General features: G+C 58.8%; 2 protein-coding genes across 2 annotated transcripts; both read right to left on the bottom strand.

Moving 5' to 3' along the window:
• Nucleotides 1–3,083: 3,083 nt before the first annotated feature.
• Nucleotides 3,084–4,247, bottom strand: EAH_00019160 (hypothetical protein, conserved; the record flags this gene model as incomplete). The annotated part of the gene is made up of 4 exons (XM_013397369.1): nt 3,084–3,140; nt 3,321–3,409; nt 3,518–3,622; nt 3,818–4,247. The coding sequence occupies 4 exons, from the start codon at nt 4,245–4,247 to the stop codon at nt 3,084–3,086; spliced, it is 681 nt and encodes a 226-aa protein (XP_013252823.1).
• Nucleotides 4,248–4,468: 221 nt separating this feature from the next.
• Nucleotides 4,469–14,313, bottom strand: EAH_00019150 (hypothetical protein; the record flags this gene model as incomplete). The annotated part of the gene is made up of 5 exons (XM_013397368.1): nt 4,469–8,814; nt 9,133–11,037; nt 11,292–11,892; nt 12,345–13,063; nt 13,200–14,313. 5 exons carry the CDS (start codon nt 14,311–14,313, stop codon nt 4,469–4,471), a joined length of 8,685 nt encoding a protein of 2,894 aa, XP_013252822.1.

The following is a 14,313-nucleotide window of genomic DNA, read 5'->3' as shown; positions in this document are numbered from 1 at the left end:
CCCCCCCCCCCCCCCCCCTATAGTTTCCAGGCTGCAATCCTCCTCACACCTTTAACGATTCTTCAAATGTGTTGTGTGGAGCATCTCTTAAGGGGCTGGACGCACCCTCTTCCTGAGAGTGCTACTGGTATTGCGGTGTTGGTTGGGCCCTCTTCACACAGAGCGGCTATGAAGCCACAACTACCATGGCGTACCGACGGATTCGGTTAAAACCCCCGACGTTTCCATTGTGCATAAAGAGATAGCGGCCGCAACGAAAGGGATGGCAACACAGCTCTGTGCTGACGCTGCCATTTGCCACTGCCCAAGGAGGAAGACCGCCATCACAACTCGTGCAGCGCACACCCAACGTGTTGCTCGCCGCTCGCACATGGGCGAAAAACAATCGGCTAGAAATCTGCAAGCAAAACGTACAACAGTAGAAAAAGGCTCCGTCACTGTGAGGGGGGTTGATGAAAAGCGCTCTGAAGAAACCGGCGTGGTGAGGTATGCTTGGAAACTCTGTAATCATATTAACGAAAGTAGCATAAGGCAATTTACCGGCATGCTCTGTAGAGCCCCAGACCGGGCCAGTTCGCTTGCTAACGTGCAGGTGCATAAATCACGAATTATCGACAGCGCGCCCTCAAGTGGGTAGCAAACGAAAAGCCCATCGGCCGGCAGCATCGTGCCAATGAAAGGGGATAAGCTGTAGCCGTCTGCATACCTTTTCAGCGAGATTGTATAGATTTCTGTCTGCCCAAGCAGGTTTCAAAGAGGTGAATACGCAAGCACCTCCGTCGTCGGCGGACGAAGTTGGGTTAACGGTCGCGGCATCGCCTTCCGGCGCCTTCTTCCCATTTGTTCCGCCTCGACTGGCACCATATGGTCCAAAAAGGCTCAAATTTGCGCAAGCAGAAGAGCGTTCGGAGCAGCTTGTGACGTACCAGCCCACGCCGAAGCCGTCTCCATTGAGCGAGGCCTTCTGATAAGCATTTCTAATATCGTTTTGAGGCAGGCGTTCCTGTGGGACAAACGAAGAGCCAGCATACCTGCTAGTGGCGTGGAAATTCAGCTCAGATCAACATGATATTCTTAAGGCCTTCAACCATCGGGAGGATAAGGGGAGAGGAGCGTGCAGAAGCTTATTTCGTTGGAGATGAGAAGCTGGCTGGAAGGACAGACACACCTGACAGTTGAAAGACTGCTGGATAATACTTCGACGAGGCCTAGTGAGAACATCTGCAAGGAGGATGGGGTCTCCTCGGGTGATAATAGCGGTGAGCCGGCACATTGCAGAGTCGTCGTGTCACGCCAGCTTTCGCGAACGGCGAAATGAACAGCTGCTAGGAAGTTATCCCATGGCCACTCCACTGTCCAGGAACCCCATAAAAGAGACGGGGTAAACCCTTATTCGAAACACCAATGAATTCTTCCCTGGAGTTTCAGTGCGCCGCCAGGTGTTTCTGAAAATCTACCGCTCAGGGGGCCCTCCGGCAGATGAACCGCCAACCGTGGGCCGATCCAGCCTCCACGGATTAGAAATAACTTTCTCCTTCGATGCAGGCCCGAATTTACAAAATTTGAAACCTTATATCAATAAAGTCACTTCGGGGTTGGCGTCTGTCCCCTCGGGCGAGCTGCGGGGCCGCTGGCACATCTCACTTCCCGGACTTCCTGGTCCGCCTCCAGGAAACGGGCAGCTGAATGCTACAGTTTACGAACCTCTTCCATACCAAGACAGAAGTAATGGTTTTAAGGAAACGACTGAGCTGCTGATGATGGGCTCTACGTGCCTCAGCTGCCGGTGCCTCCAGCTAGATGCCGCAGTGACTTGCAAGTCGAGTACAGAGGAGCCCCGTCCGAGTAGAGATTTGCAATGAATTCACCTCATCAGCGCAAACAGTTCAGTTTCGAGGTAATCAATATATTGTCAAGGGACGGTTGATAGTGTCGTCTGAGTCAAGTGAAGAGTCTGCCCGTTTGGGCTAGCACCAGTCAGCACTGGTTATGAATGGAATCCGCTGTAAGGCAAACGTTGCAGTTCATTTTTACACAGAATAGGCAGACGCTCGCAAGAAGGTACTTGTTGGGAACTACTGAAGGTAGTTCCCAACAAAGAGGTAAACCCCCTTGTAGTGGCAGCCCCACTGGCTAAGCGTTGTGAACGCGCGGAAGTGCCTGTCCCGCACAACCACGCTGATACCTGCATGGGGTCCATCAAGCAAGCGACTCATCTCTGGCGGTGAAGGAGAGATAATTGTACCGGCAGGACTTTAGCTCTACTTCCCCTCAATAGTGCGTGTCCAAACCATTGGAAAACTGCTCCTTGGTAGGACATATGGAATTCAATGGTTCTGAGAGGCAGAGTGAATCAGGCAGACTGTATCCGCTGGGAAGCAGCAGGAGCCTATGTGCACTCTTCCGCCGCATCGAACCTATGATGGGTTTTTCAAGTGGCACAAGATATTCACCCTTCTATTCAAGCAACGTTAATGGAGATGTTTACTTAGCTCTGAACAGAGCGCGCGGCTTCGAATGTAGAAGTACCCTACTTGCAAGGTCACGGCGTCTGCGTTGATGGTGCTCAGCCGTCCCACCCACCCCAGCCGAAAAAGTGGAAGGCAGAAGGCAAACAGTCATGTAAGATGCTCCCGCCAAGTAGACATCATCATAAATAAGGGGCAAAGCCCGTCCTTCAGAAATCCATGGATGCATGAAGGCTTTCGGGCCACTGGAAATTCAATCACGAACAGCCATACTGTACGATTTGGCTTCAGGGACCCCACTTTGCCTACGCTGGACTGCAGCCTAGTCGCTGTAAAACTGCGTCGACACGACAGGCGGAAACTCCCTCTTTGGCTCCCAAGGCAGCAATGCATTGTGTAAAACCAAGCGCCACAAACTATCTTCTCACTTGTTTGTCCAGTAGCTGGAGAATTCTTGCTAATAGCACGTACATGAAGGACACTACTTCGTTGTAACAGCCACGAAATCATGCGGTCCCTTATGGAAGGGAAATATCCTTCAGGTCTTCTCGACCTGCAGAATGCGTCGCTACAAACTGACTGGACAGCAAAAAAAACCGTTTTCTTTTGAGAGCCTCAACTGCAACCTTCGAACGGGAGGCAGCTGCAAATCTCCGCTGCCAGCTCGCACTCCTGAGAAACGCAAAAGGTGTGCAGGCAGCAGTTTCTGCCTCTGGTGCCGAAAATACTGGACCCCAAGCTTGAAAGGCCGCCTCCACGCAAAACGGAGCCTCCCCAAAGTTTCTAGGGATGCGACATCATGAAATGATTTTGCATGCTGTGAAAATGCCCCCCCTGTTGTGTGCATCTCACGTGAGCGATTGTTGCAAGCAATTTTGATTCCTTTGTGGAGGCGGGTGAAGCAGCATTGGGCTTTTCGATCCGTGATGCGTACATCGAAGCTGAACGTCCAACCAGCAGTTACACAGGAAAAGTTCCACAAGACAAAGAGGTTCCTTCAAAACTGAAAACGTTAATAAAAAGTTTCTCAATGAGGTGGGTCCACTTACCTATAGTGCACAGAAGTAGCTTAATCGCTGCCATGAATAGCAATTCCAAGACTCCATAGAAGGCGACGCGCACCGACGCGCCGCAAACGAGAATTAGCAAATAGACTGCATATACACGTCCCCACATGGAGCCTCAAATGCATCGATTGTACAATGAAGAACAGCAAGCCTACGGCCTCTTCAAGCAGGAGGGAAATTCAGTTAAAAGCGGACGTGGAGGTCTTGAGCTGTAGACACATTCAAGCCTTAAACTTTAGGCCTGTGTAGAACTTCGCCTAGCCAAACCTGCCAAGTGCTTACTGATCAAATGCTTCGGCATGGTCGCTGCGACTGTCATGCAGAGGAGCTGCTCTTGCCTATAGTCTCCCGCAAGGAAAAACCAGAACCCAACGACCGCACAAAGGAGATCAGCAAGAGGAGGCAGTGAGAGAGCCACAGAGAGGAGACCCCACGAGGAGCCACCTAAACGGTATCCAAGGCCAGCCCACATCGCTAGACCGGTTCCGACGGGAGACGGCTGCATACCGGGCCCATCCATTGGGGGAGAGACGACTAGCGGCCCCAGGGGAAGACCTTCAGAAGCCTCCCCTCTGAACCAAAAGGAGTTTACAGGCATTGCCCACGCCATACTGCCGCTTGCCGTTGAAGCGCCTGCGGGGAATGGCTGCGGCCAAGCGACTGCAAAGGAGGTGCCCTTCAGCCCGAACAAATAAATACCCGTTGCCACCATGTGGATCATGTGGACTGCTAAGCCTGCAGCTAGAACATAGTTCCTGATGAAACGCATGGTGTCACAGAGGGACACGCAGCAGATACTCTTCTTGAATGTGCGTGAGGCGAAGAAGAAGTGAATGCATGAATTAGAGGAGGTGAATGCCGCCTACGCTCATGGACACACGCTTCTGGTACAAGGGCAAGGATATATCTGTGTTCTCACTACGATGCGCACGATCATGTAGGTGCATCATGAGAAGGCTGTGCCCGTTTCCCAGTGCGGAAGGCGTGCCTGGCCATATCTGTTGATGAGCTTCGGAAGCGAAGGCGCCTCCATGCGAGCCGCAGAGGGGGCAGCACGTTAAAGCCGCGCTTCTGGGGGGTGTCCTGGGTACCCGCATCTCCTAGAGGTGACCTTTGATCACCATCTGACTCTGGACCTGCTGCACCAGTTGTGACGCGTGAGAGAATCCCTGAGCCGTCATTGCTGATAGCTGTCCCTGCGCCCTCTGGCCCTGTCCCCAGTTTAGCAAGCGCACTCTTCTGCAAGGCCTGTACCGCATCGCGGAGGTGCTGAGCGTCAGCCCCTGCAGATCGTCGAGCAGCGTCAGCTAGAGACATGACTAACCCGCTCAATACCTCCCCCTGCTCCTCCTTGGTGTTTCCCGATGAGGGCCCTTGGGGGGAGATCGAGCTGCTGCACTGCGATTCCGGTGAAGACAAATCGCTTGAGGACTTCGTGACTCGGCAAGCTCCTCTAATCCCGCTTGGCATGTGGTGTTTGGGTGAGGGGACCACTGGTCTGTCAAACGACTGCCGCAACGATGCAGGGCCCCCAAATGCTCCCGAATAGGAAGTAGTTGCGAAGTAAGACCCAGAACCCCAGTACGGAACGGACTTCTGCAGCGACGTCACAGCAGCAGCAGTGTATGGGGCAAGAACCGGGTTACGGAGCGACAAACGGCGAGGGTCTAAGGGAGAAGTAATTGCCATGGAGGACACCGGCGGGAATGTAGGTACGACGACTGGCTCGGTGCCTTCTCTAGCTGAGGTCCCCCTCTCCTGAGCGCCCGGGTGAGTCGGCTGTGGGCCCTCTCCGCTAGGCTGAGGGGCTTCTTCAGTAATAACTAGGGCAAGAGACGCTTCTGTTTCAACAGAAGCTTTTCCCTCTCCCCACATGTGCATCCTGGGGCTGGTGACTGCCGCCTGCTGCTGCGCGCTTGCCACGAGGGCTTCCAACGAAGTTGTAGAGCCGCCTTTTTCTGCACCCAGACGGTTCTCCATAGCAAATTCCGTCACTCCAGAGGTCCCTACAACGCAAGTGGCGTCAGGAGCCACTTCGCCTGCCTCCTGGGGGCTCCCGTTGCGCCGCAGACTGTCAAGTAGGGCAGATGGAGAGGAAGCAGCTCTCAGGAGCAGACGGCCAGTGCCGAAGGGTCCTTGAAGCGCATGGGGCCCTGCGTCCCCGTACAGTGGTCTTTTCGATCCTGCTGCGAGATGCTGTCCTGCTTTCGTTCCTTTCCTCTCGTCGGGAGGCAGCGGGGGCCTCCTGACGTCACGCTTTGGAACAGCCGAATGAAGCTTCCGGGTGTTCTCAGGAGCGCCTGTCCCCCTCTTGACTCCATCAGATCTGCTGACGAAGCCGTGGCTCACCAGCACAGCAACCGCAGCGCCAATGCCGTGAGGCCTGAGGATTCTGTCGCTCATAAGACGAATGCCTTCCGAAAGCCTGGCAACCGTACGCAGAGCGTACAAGGGTCCACCCATTAGCATACCGAGGGCTCTGCCCCCTGACGCTTCTGGGGCGGGGGGCAGTTGCAGTTTCCCACATCTTCCGCACCTTGAGAAGGGGCGTGGTACCCAGTAGTATGCTGGAGCCTCTCTTTCTGCGCTGCAGTGCCCTCCCGTTCCTGGCCAGTTCTTACCATCGTGAGCCCACCCCTCAAGGCTCGGCCCTTCCTTCTGGCCGCCTGAACTAGGACATTCACCTGTGCCGGTGAAGGCTTTCAATGAACTGAGTTCTTCCGCCGTCAGCTCCTTAACCTTCGCACTAAAAAAGTGGGCAATGCACGCCCACACCGAGGGAGATGCCAGCTCTTCCAGGGCCCTCTGCAGCGGGTCCGCAGGGCTACCCTCCCCGTCCGCCGGGCGGGGCCCCAGGGCAGCTCGGGGCGCCCCCGGCGCTCGAAGGCCCCCCGAGAGGCTGAATGGAACAACCTTGCCATCGCCTTGTATGAGAAGCACCATGGGCAGCTGGGGGGAGCAGCGGTAGTCCAATATGTTTCTGTCGAGGTCCAACACATCAACAAATCCCAGTGTACAGTCTGGGTCGCAGCCGAACTTGAGGGCGAAAGAGAGCTCCCTCGCGCGGATGCTTCGCCAGAACGACACAGCTCCCGACACTTCAGCAGCTGCATCCGTTCCCACATCCCTCTCTAATCGGAGGAAGGGCAGCAAGGAACTCCAGGGGCGTCTCCGCTCCCACCTCAAACTGGACTGGAGGCCCCCTTCACCGACACCCGAGGGGACCCCGGACAGCGCACTACACAGAGTTATCATTTTGTCTGCCCGGCGGGCCCTGGCATATCGCAGCAGCAACGCCGCAAATGCAGGGTAGACGAAAGAAAGTGCCCCGTGGACCAGAACAAAAGAGCGGCTGAAGCCGCAGATCGAATTGGCTGCAGCTGCAAATGCGGCGAACCGGTGTGGGGTTATCAGGGGATCCAGGAAAGGGGGAGGTTGGCCGTCCAGGCCCCACGGAGAGTCCGGCGAATTGCGTCCGTGCAAATAAATACGCAGCACATGGAATGGTAAGTCTTCAGATGTGAGATGGTGCACTGACAAGTGCATCAGCCGCTTCTCATTGGACCCCGCAACGTACCCAAGAGAGTTCGAAGGAGACGGCTGCAGCCCCATAAAACCCGAAGGAGTCGCTGCACTTTCCAGCCCACCCTCATCGGGAGACGATCCTGGACTCAGGAGCCCAAAGAGGGCCCCATAAGCCCAGCCCTGCTGTCTCTGCCGTCGGGCAAGCTCTCTAAGTAAAACAGCCAAACCGAGTAAGGCTATACAAACGGCCAATGTGGGGACAAGCACTGCAAAGCAGAGGAGGTTATCTAGAATGAACATGAAAGCGGGAAGGCACTTGGGGTTGATAGAGGCGTCTGGAAGTCCCGCAGCGCAGGCAAAAGGGCACTCGGGGCCCCCAACTCCTTCTCGCGTGTAAATGGCATCGTCTGACGGTTTGTTTTTGCAGCTAAGACACGCAGTCCCACCGTCAACAGAGTAAAACCCTATAGGGCACGGCCTGCAGCTCCAACCTGCATAGCCAGGGGGGCAGCCGAAGGGGCTCCGCACTTCTCCTGGAGACCCTCGGTGCCCTAAAGGAAGCTGCAGCGGCGCGCATGCAGGGGACGGGTCGCTTCCCCCTCCATTGACTTTCAGGGTACCAACGAATCCGCTAGCGTAGTCTAAGGGCTTCAGCCACGGGATGAAAGGGTCGGGCTTTCCTTCACTTGTTAGCCCCACTTCTTCCTCTGCTACATGCCCACTGAACGGACTGCCGGCTCCACCTTGTCTGCTCCTATGCGCGCGCTGCTGTTGTGCAGGAGTGTTCCCCCTCCAGTAGAGCAGCGACGTATCCCACAATAAGTCTATGGCGCCTCCGCCTCCGCCGCCCCCCGTGCAGCGGCCACCGTGGCCACCTTGGGCAGAGATAGTGCCGTGGCCCGTAAGTGCTCCCGCCTCTATCACTACAGAGCCCCCAGCTCCTCCGCCTTGCCCCAACTGGGCAGGATCTGCTAGGATCCCAGACAGCTGGCAAGAGACGCTGTCCAGAGTGGGCATCCCCGCAGTAGGGGCCGTGGGGTCCCCTGGTGCCGCTTTCACCGCCTCGATCGTCTCCTGTGCTAAGGAGGCAAAGGAGGCCTCTGTCTTTGTGAAGCTCCGACCGGGCTGTTGCAGCACGTCAGCTGGTGCACCAGGGCTTTCTCCTCTTACCTCCCCTGGAGAAGCGCCAGAGGATGCAGCCTTTCCATTGCCTGTATTTGCTTCTTTGGCGGCATCTGGAGGGGTATTGAGTGTTTCTGCAAGGGGGGAAGGCCGAGGCGGGCACGTGTCAGCGTTGACTTCAACGTCGATGATGGCTTCCTGCATGAGCTCTCCACCTCCCCCATCAGCTATTATCTGGCCGTCCACTGTCACTGTCTGCCCCTGCACCCACACAAACCCGCCCCCGCTGCCCGCGCGGGCCAGGTCTCCTCCTCCTCCTGAGGCGCTGGCTGTTGGGACGAACAGAACGGGACTATTGTTCTCCGTGTGGGATTTCTCCTTGGGCGAAGCCGCACCAGCAACAGACAGATGGTCAGTAAGCGTCATGCGGGGGCCTCGATCGTAGCTGAGGCCCCCACTGCCGCTGCACGCCTTGCCTGTCAGCGCATGCACCCCATCCCCTCCCGACCCCACATGCGCCCCTCCGCCCCCCCCGCACAGCGCGGACTGTTCGGGGCCCTCGGTTTCAGAGGAGACGTTGTTGCTGCTCAAAGAGGCTTCGTCAGCCACTCCTCGGCTGCCTGCCCCGGGTCCTGCACGCCAGCAGAGCGAACACCACTGGACATCCTCACACTCGCAACTGGACATCCTCAAACTCGCAAGCAGCAAAATGCCGTCAGAGACAGCGCTGCCTCCCAGAGAAGAGTACGGGGAGGAGGGGAGCGGCGACCATCTTATTTCGTCGTTTGGTCTGTGGCCGGTTGTTCGACAGAAAAAGCAAAGAGAACCCCACCACAAACTGCATGAAGGGCTCACTAACGAATCTGGAAAGGGCTGAGGAGACTGCAAAAGAACGAATGCCGCTGAACTAAGGGCTGACTAGGGGTTAACAGGACCACTGAGTGTCTCACCGTGCAAAGGCTGGCACCCCCGTCGGCTAGCATCGACTATCCCCCGCAGGTGAGTGTTACCGCTGCTGCCGCAAAGTAGGAGGCCCCCACCAACAAGCGAGGCCCCGGGCTCCACCAACAGATTCTCGCCAGCGAAGATGGCGGCATCTAAGTAGCTCCACGGAGCTGTACACCCATACAAAAGCGCGCTGGCGTCCCCCGCCGTCAAAGCGTTCAAGGTGTGGGATTTTTCACTCGAGGCAGAGGCCTCCCCCGAGAGGCCCGTGACAAACAGCCGGGTGGCCTCGGAGTTCTGAGGCAAAAAGGAATAGAGCCTACGCCACAAGAGAGACGGAATGCCCAAAGTCGCAGGCATTGCCGCTTCCTCATCTGCAGACACCCCAAAGTTCTCCCCGTGTTCTGTCTCTTGTTGGGCCCAACTTGCCCGCGCAGAAGCCGCCTCAGCTTCTTCCGCTGGTGCCTTTGCTGCTGCTTCTTCCGCTCCTGCCGCTGCCGTTGTCCCTGCGTCTTCTCTCGGGGCAGCTGGATGAGAGGATGGCGACAGGGGGAGAGTCTTGGGCACCTCCTTCTGTTCCAGAGAAGCCGGCGAGACATCTGGCTTGAGCAGATGGTAGAGCCGCCTGCTGAGGAGACGGCGGCTCCTCCTGAGGGCCCCTCTTTGGTCGCTGAGCCCCAGAGACTCCAACGTCCAGACCCTCCCCAGCGGGTCCACAGGCAGATCCGCATCTACAGAAGGGCCCCCCACAAGGGAGGAGAAGTCGCCCTTTGGCAAGCGCCCATTCGGGCCAGAACATGGCCTCGCTTGAGGGGGCCTGCTCTTTGCTGACGGCTGACCGGAGCTGTCGCAGCCCACGGCCCTCGTCTCGTCCTCCTCAAAGACGAGGCCCCGCAAATATCGAACCAGCCACTGCAACATAGACTCCTGTCCCTTACTCTCTTCAACCGCCTCTTCACTCGAGCAGGCCGATGCCGTGCACGGTGACCCAGACCTATGAACAGTGCTGATGAATGGGGGGCCCCCTGCTTCCGCTGAGGCTACTCCTGCAGCCCCAGCAGGTGAATCCCCTGCGGGTCCTCCGGCCGGTGGGGCATTCATGTGGCTGCTGAGGAGCGACTCTTGCTTTTCTCGAGACGCCTTTTCAGTTGCAGGGTGTCGCGCTGGGGTCGCTTGAGGGGACGATGAGTCCGCCACCTCCGCAGCGGCTTGCAAATGCGGCGCCACGTGCATTTTCGTGTACTCTTCAAGGGTGCCGCAGATGCTGCTGCTGGGACGCGAGGCCCTCCTGTTCACTGCCGCGGGGCCCCCTTGCAGCAGCGGGGTGGACTGGGCATTGCAGCGGTGGGGCCCTCCCACCGTACAGCTCCCGGCCAGCGTGACTAGCCCAGGACTCAGAAGAATGAGGCGGTCCAACTGCTGCTCCCCCCTCAGCGAGACTTCGCGACCTCCAAAGAGCAGCACCGGCGTCTTTTTAAGAGGCGCGGGTAGACAGTCACTGGGAGCAGCCCCTAAACCAAGATTCCCGTGAAGCAGCAAGCGCTCCCCAGCAAGCAGTCCTACCGCCAGGGGGCCTGTCTCCTGTAGGCCGTGCTGCTGCGGGGCCCCTGCTGTGCCGGGATCCCTTCCCCCACAGTGGAAGGTCCTTCGTCCGGGGATGATGTGCACAGCAGCGCCCTCGCCGACAGACAGAGAAGCTGCACTTGAGACCACGACGGACGCAGTTCCCAGTAGAGGGTTGCTAGACACTGTCACGCCCCTTTGCATGCACGGGGCCCCCCCGGGGTCCCCTGTCTCTTCCTCCTCGTAGCCGCCGCAAGGGGCCAAGACGAGGGAGCTGCGCTGCCGTAGGCGGAGGCTACCTTCTGCCGTGTGCAGGTGAAGAGGCGAAAGAATGTGCAGTGCAGAGCCTGTCAAGACAGGAAAGCGCCATAGCACAAAAACACCCACACAAAGTACCACACCCTAAGCGGTCCCCCCCGCACCTTCGAGAAAGTGTTGCGGCCATGCAGTCACCGCGCGCCGCAGTGCGGGTGCCCCAGAGGAGCCAAAGCGTTCAAGTGTATGCTGCTGCTACTGCTGGTTCCTTTGATGTAGGCCATGTGCGGAGGGGCGTCGTCGCTGCCTTCGAGAGGCTGCGTAATGAAGCGGGCCCTTCACTGACCGCGAGTGCCTCCATGCAGCAGCAGGCTGCCCAGGACCACCTTGGGCCCCGTATGGCCTGCAGGCCTGACGGGGGGGACTTCAGCGCTCTCGGTGTCCTGAGAGGGTCCCCAGTCTCCTTCCGTTCGGCCCCTCAATGTCACAACCGCAGCCTCTACCGCCAGCGTCAAGGTGGGGGCGTAGAGGGGCACCGGAAGAGGCGTTGGCTGTACACTCAGCACAGCCAGGGCCTCCAGCCTGGAGGACGCCCCTCCTGGAGCCCCATCAAGCGGCGCCAGAGCCACGTCCGAAAGGAACCCGCCGGCATCTCGGGCATCGCCTAAAGAAAGGCCGCCACCCCCCTCCTGCAACTCTTTGTGTTTGGGGTCAAACAGATGCGGGCTGGCAGGCTGCCCGCGTGGGCCTGGGCCCCAGACGTTCGGTGGCGGGCCAACAGCAGCAGCAACTGCAGCAGCAGCAGCAGCAGCTGCAATTGCAGTAAGTTTGTTGGCAACCACCAGCCGGCGATGTGCCCGCGAAAAGATGGTGCCCCCTCCCCCACAGAGACAAGGCAGCAAATCAAGGCGGCTGCTCCGCAGTGCGCAGCCTCCCGGAGCCAGGACCTGCAGCACAACGGTTACGCCAGTGCAACAGACAAGGGACAGGGGACAAGAATATGGGCCATGGGGGCATGCGAGGAAGCACACAGCAAAGCCCGAACCCCACCACCTCCCTGTAGCTGTTTGAGGCTCCCAGCAGCCCCTGCGCGTGTTGCACTCTAGACATTTACGCAGGTAGAACCACGGCGTGGATTTCGCTTTCAGCTTTCTTTACTGATTGGAAAGGGTTAATGGCGGAGCGACAGAAACATTAAACCCCCTACCAGTATTCAAGTAATCAAAAAATACAAATGTCCACATTCACAATGTTAACAAACCTCAGGAGAATCAATGAGGTCTTGAAAGGGGACAGGGGGGGCACTTAAAGGCAGCAGCAGCTGCTGCTGCTGGTGCAGCTGCAGAAGCAGGCATTGGCTATCTTTCTGTCCACACCCCCAACCTCTCTGTCAGCTTACTACGGGGTCCAAAGGATGCGGCTGTTCGGCATATATGGCTATGCGCCCTCCTCCCCCAGCTGCGCACAACCCACCAAGGGCCTCAGGCACCTCCTGGGGCCCCCGTACCCTGCTTGGGGGGCCTCCCGAGGGCTCACCGTCAGGGCGGCCCCGTAAGCAGCCGCCGCCTGCCGCCGACACCCGTCCACTCCTCATGGGGCTGGGGAAAACGACAGACTCCCCCACCAGTACAATAGAGCCCCCGCTACCTGCAGTTGCACAAGTTGCTGCTGATGCGGCTGCTGGTGCTGTACCTTCTGCTGCTGCTACAGGTCCGTTTCCGGCCGCGTTCACTCCTCCTGCGGATCCCCCGAGGAGACTACGGAAGACAGTCGTAAGAGGCGCTGCACCTCGCCAGTGTGAGGCCCTGGCTCCTCCCGCACCCTGCCGGGGGCCCTTTGGCGGAGGGGCCCCCTGCGCCTCACAGCCCCACCCGGGCTCTCCAGAGGAACTGATCTGCCCCTCAATAGACAGCTGCCGCCCCGCCACCACCGCGACTAACCCTCCTCCCTTAGGGGCCAGTAGGTGATCATCCCCCTGCGCAGAGGGCGCGTCCCTGCCGTCATGGGAGTCCCCCAGGGGGCCCCCAACTCCACTTGTATACAGCATGCCGGGCTCTCCCGCAGCAAGGGGCAAAAACACGTCCCCCCTTAGGTCAGCAGGGGCCCTCACGGGAATACCTGCAACAAGCAAGCCGCAGCAGCAACACAGCAGCAGTAAACCGCCAGTTGCTCAAATGGTTGGGGGCGGCGTGGGGTATCTGCAGTAGTGCTTAGCAACACAGCTATACCAGGCAGGATTGCGGTGTCTGCCCACTAAAAGCATTTGCTGCGCAGCGGTCCCTCCAGACGCCGCCGAGTCCCCCATGACTCCCCCCCCGTGGGTGCCGCTCTTCGGGGGCCTTCTGCAGGGGCCCCTGGGCAGACGCCTCCTCGCTAGGCGCTGCACCAGGAGTTGAAGCTGCCTCGTCGGCGCCGGGGGCAACAGTGAGGTGGAGGGGCCCTCGGGGAGCCTCTCTTCCACGGGCTACGGGGCCCAAGCGACCCTCTGCACTGACAGGGGCCCCCAGCGCGAGCTGCTGCCGTAGGACAGTGACAACGGTGTCCAGCGTCGGACTGGCAGCCAACGCAGCAAACGGGGTGTCTGCAGAGCGGGGCTCATCAGCTGAAGCCGAGGGGCCCCAGGGGGCCCTGCGCCCCCTCGGGCTTGGGGGGCCCCTCAAAGTGACAGTTGCAGAGGCACTCACCTCCGCCGCCTCCCCCACCGTGACAGAGTCTCCCGCCCACAGCACCGCCTCGTTGCAGTGCAGCTTGGCGGGGCCCGTCAGCCGAATGCTGCCACGTGCGCAGAGTTCTATGCGTTGCGTGGGCGTGTGGTGGGGGCCCCTCGGGCCCGAGGGGGCCCCCATAGCCAGGGGCAGGCGGCGACGGAGGTCCCACACCGCCCCCGCCTCGGCAGAAGCAGGGGCACCCCTGCACTTAACGAATGCGCCCCGAACTTCGATGTCTCCCCCACTTATAATGCGCAAACTGTCAACCCACCGGGTCTCAGGTGGGTTCCCTGGATGGGCCCCCTTCAAGGGCTTCCCCTTCCCACGCCATCGCCGACGCCGCACTAGGCGCAGGTACCCCCCCGATATTATGCAGACGCCGTCTTTTACGATGTCGCAGGCAGCCAAGTCCTCGGGGGCTCCACAGATGTCCTGCACTGTGGAAGGACCCCGGGGTGAGCCCTTTGTGGGGGCCTTGGGGACGGATGTGTTGGGAGGTGCAGATACATCTGAGGAGAGATCGACGGCATCAGCAGACTGAGTGGTTTTTGGCGGGTTATGTGCCTGCTGAGGTATAGAGGGCTGAAGGGCCCCTGGGGACGCGCAGACACACAGGAAAAAAAGAGAGAAAACAGAGAGCAAGCCGCAAGATGAAGCCAT

Source organism: Eimeria acervulina, genomic scaffold, assembly GCF_000499425.1.
Source record: "Eimeria acervulina Houghton genomic scaffold, Eah_scaff128, whole genome shotgun sequence".
In the NCBI taxonomy this organism is placed as follows: Eukaryota; Apicomplexa; class Conoidasida; order Eucoccidiorida; family Eimeriidae; genus Eimeria; species Eimeria acervulina.
The sequence above is the reverse complement of the archived record's forward strand: the minus strand, read 5'-3'. Positions and strand labels throughout refer to the sequence as shown.